Genomic DNA, 2,049 nt, shown 5'->3' with positions numbered 1-2,049 from the left:
TGCTAACTGGATGCGGTGCAACCGTATGACATCACTACCCAGAGTGCATTGAGAAGTAAATAACAATGGCGACCTACTGGTAAATCGGTTTTATATAAAATGTGCTTAAAAGGAAAACATTTGGTGTATTTTAATATCACACATGTTTTATTGAAAGCACAGTACATATTTTAGCGCAAACATGTCTTAATAGCCGGAGTTCCCTTTAAGTTTTTGACATGCATTTGTCACGGTTTACAAAAACGATAAACGAAGTTCATAACATCTGTTACAAAAAAAATCGCATTTACAAATCTATTTCTAATAGGAAAAATTATGAATAAAGTCATTCCCTACACATTTTCAGTATAGTTTAATTTGCATTACCCAATACTGTTCAAGATATTTTCTGTCCCTTGTGCCCCGTTTTTATCTCAGTTAACTGAGAAGACATCAAAAACAGAAGTGGAAGTCTGACTGGTCAAAATGAAATTTTATCACATATAGCTTACATATAATCCATCGTAATATGTACATTTATATAATATCAGTAATATCAAAACAAATATGAACAATTTTCGATATTATCAACCAACACTAGTGGAATGAATAACAACTGCAACCAGTTACACTTGAATTATGTTCTTCAAAAAAGCCAAGAATAAAAAGTCGCTAGTTGTTCACATGTTAGAGACATACACAACAGCACATTCCAAGTCATTTTCACCACCCTACACAAACCGTTAGCTGATATTTGACACTCTAAACGGCATGTTTAGCATCCTGTGACAGATCCTTTCAGCCGGACTGACAGAAACATGCACACAAGCGATTAAAAAAAAGCTGTTCAGTTTGGAAAAGAATTTTCCGATATAATTATGAAAGTCCCGAAGTCTATAATTATAAAGATTCCAATTCTACCGTTAGTTACTGCTAGTAAGTGTAGCTAGCGGTCAGGCTAATACCCATCGAAATCCTATCAAATAAGGACCAGCATTTTTTTTTAAAGATATTACAAATTAGAAATCCATCTGTCAGTGAGGCTTACGCAGTTTGACGTTGTATAACAGCCGATCCTCTATTTAGAGGAGTAGCTAACTACTGGGCAGGGTTGGCGAGATAAACGCTACATCGTAGGAATCTGCTAATACCGTTAGCATGCTAATTGTTGTCCTCTTACTAAAACAATACATAAGAAAGTACCGCCGATGCCATCGCGTTTTCAGTTCGTCCAAATTTTATTCTCTACAATTTTTATCCACTACACTTACGGGAAGCCGAGGACTGATCTCTGCTGAGCATCTATGACAGAAAAACCGGCTGGGCCATGGAGGAGCTTCAGCCATCATTAGCTACTAAACAGGTAAAGAGGAAAAACTACGGAGCCCCGAAAAGGACAATCAGGACACCACGCGAACTTGCTAGAAATGACGCTGACCTTGTGAGTGAACATAAACACTTAATATTACAATGTGAGGCTTTAATAAAGCTATTGTCGACATAGAATGCAATGAAATGTTATAGTCAGTTTAATATTTTGTAATAGATTACATGGATTTGTTAAGTTTTATTTATTTAACAGGGACAATTCATGTTACTGGACTTCGATATTCCAAAAAATATTAGACGTAAACATTGTAGATCACAGTGAACTGCTGACACTGTCATATAAAAACTTTGCCATAAAAAATACAAAAATAAAAACAAAAATAACATAGATAGAATTAAGTTAATAGTGACTGTGGATGGTGCCATAAATGTTGCCCTTGGTAAACCTCAACATTCAGTTTCCCTTACTGACAGGATGGAAGGATAGATAGATAGATAGATAGATAGATAGATAGATAGATAGATAGATAGATAGATAGATTCCACAAAGGCAAATTATTGCATTACAGCAGTGGGATAAAGTATTAAAAAAATTGTATATACAAAAATGATTACAAAAAATAAACAAAAACACAAGTTAGAGAGTAAAAAGAATTTGAACTAATAAATGGTATGTACACAATAAATATGACAAACAGCTACAAGAAGGTATGATACAGAAATATGAGTGTGAAATCTTAT

General features: G+C 34.4%; 1 protein-coding gene across 1 annotated transcript in view; it reads right to left on the bottom strand.

Annotated features, from left to right (window-relative positions):
* LOC102214885 (E3 ubiquitin-protein ligase RNF126) overlaps positions 1-1,401 on the bottom strand; it is a 7,679-nt gene extending 6,278 nt beyond the window's left edge. Inside the window, exon 1 of the mRNA XM_005734024.1 lies at positions 1,251-1,401. Coding sequence (XP_005734081.1) covers positions 1,251-1,328 — 78 coding nt within the window. The 5' untranslated portion in view covers positions 1,329-1,401. The remainder of the gene's footprint in view (positions 1-1,250) is intronic.
* Between the last annotated feature and the right edge of the window lie 648 nt (positions 1,402-2,049).

This window comes from Pundamilia nyererei, unplaced genomic scaffold, assembly GCF_000239375.1.
Source record: "Pundamilia nyererei isolate P.nyererei 1_Seehausen unplaced genomic scaffold, PunNye1.0 scaffold00056, whole genome shotgun sequence".
NCBI classification, from domain to species: Eukaryota; Metazoa; Chordata; class Actinopteri; order Cichliformes; family Cichlidae; genus Pundamilia; species Pundamilia nyererei.
Note: the sequence above shows the minus strand (reverse complement) of the source record. Positions and strands in the feature narration are given on the sequence as shown.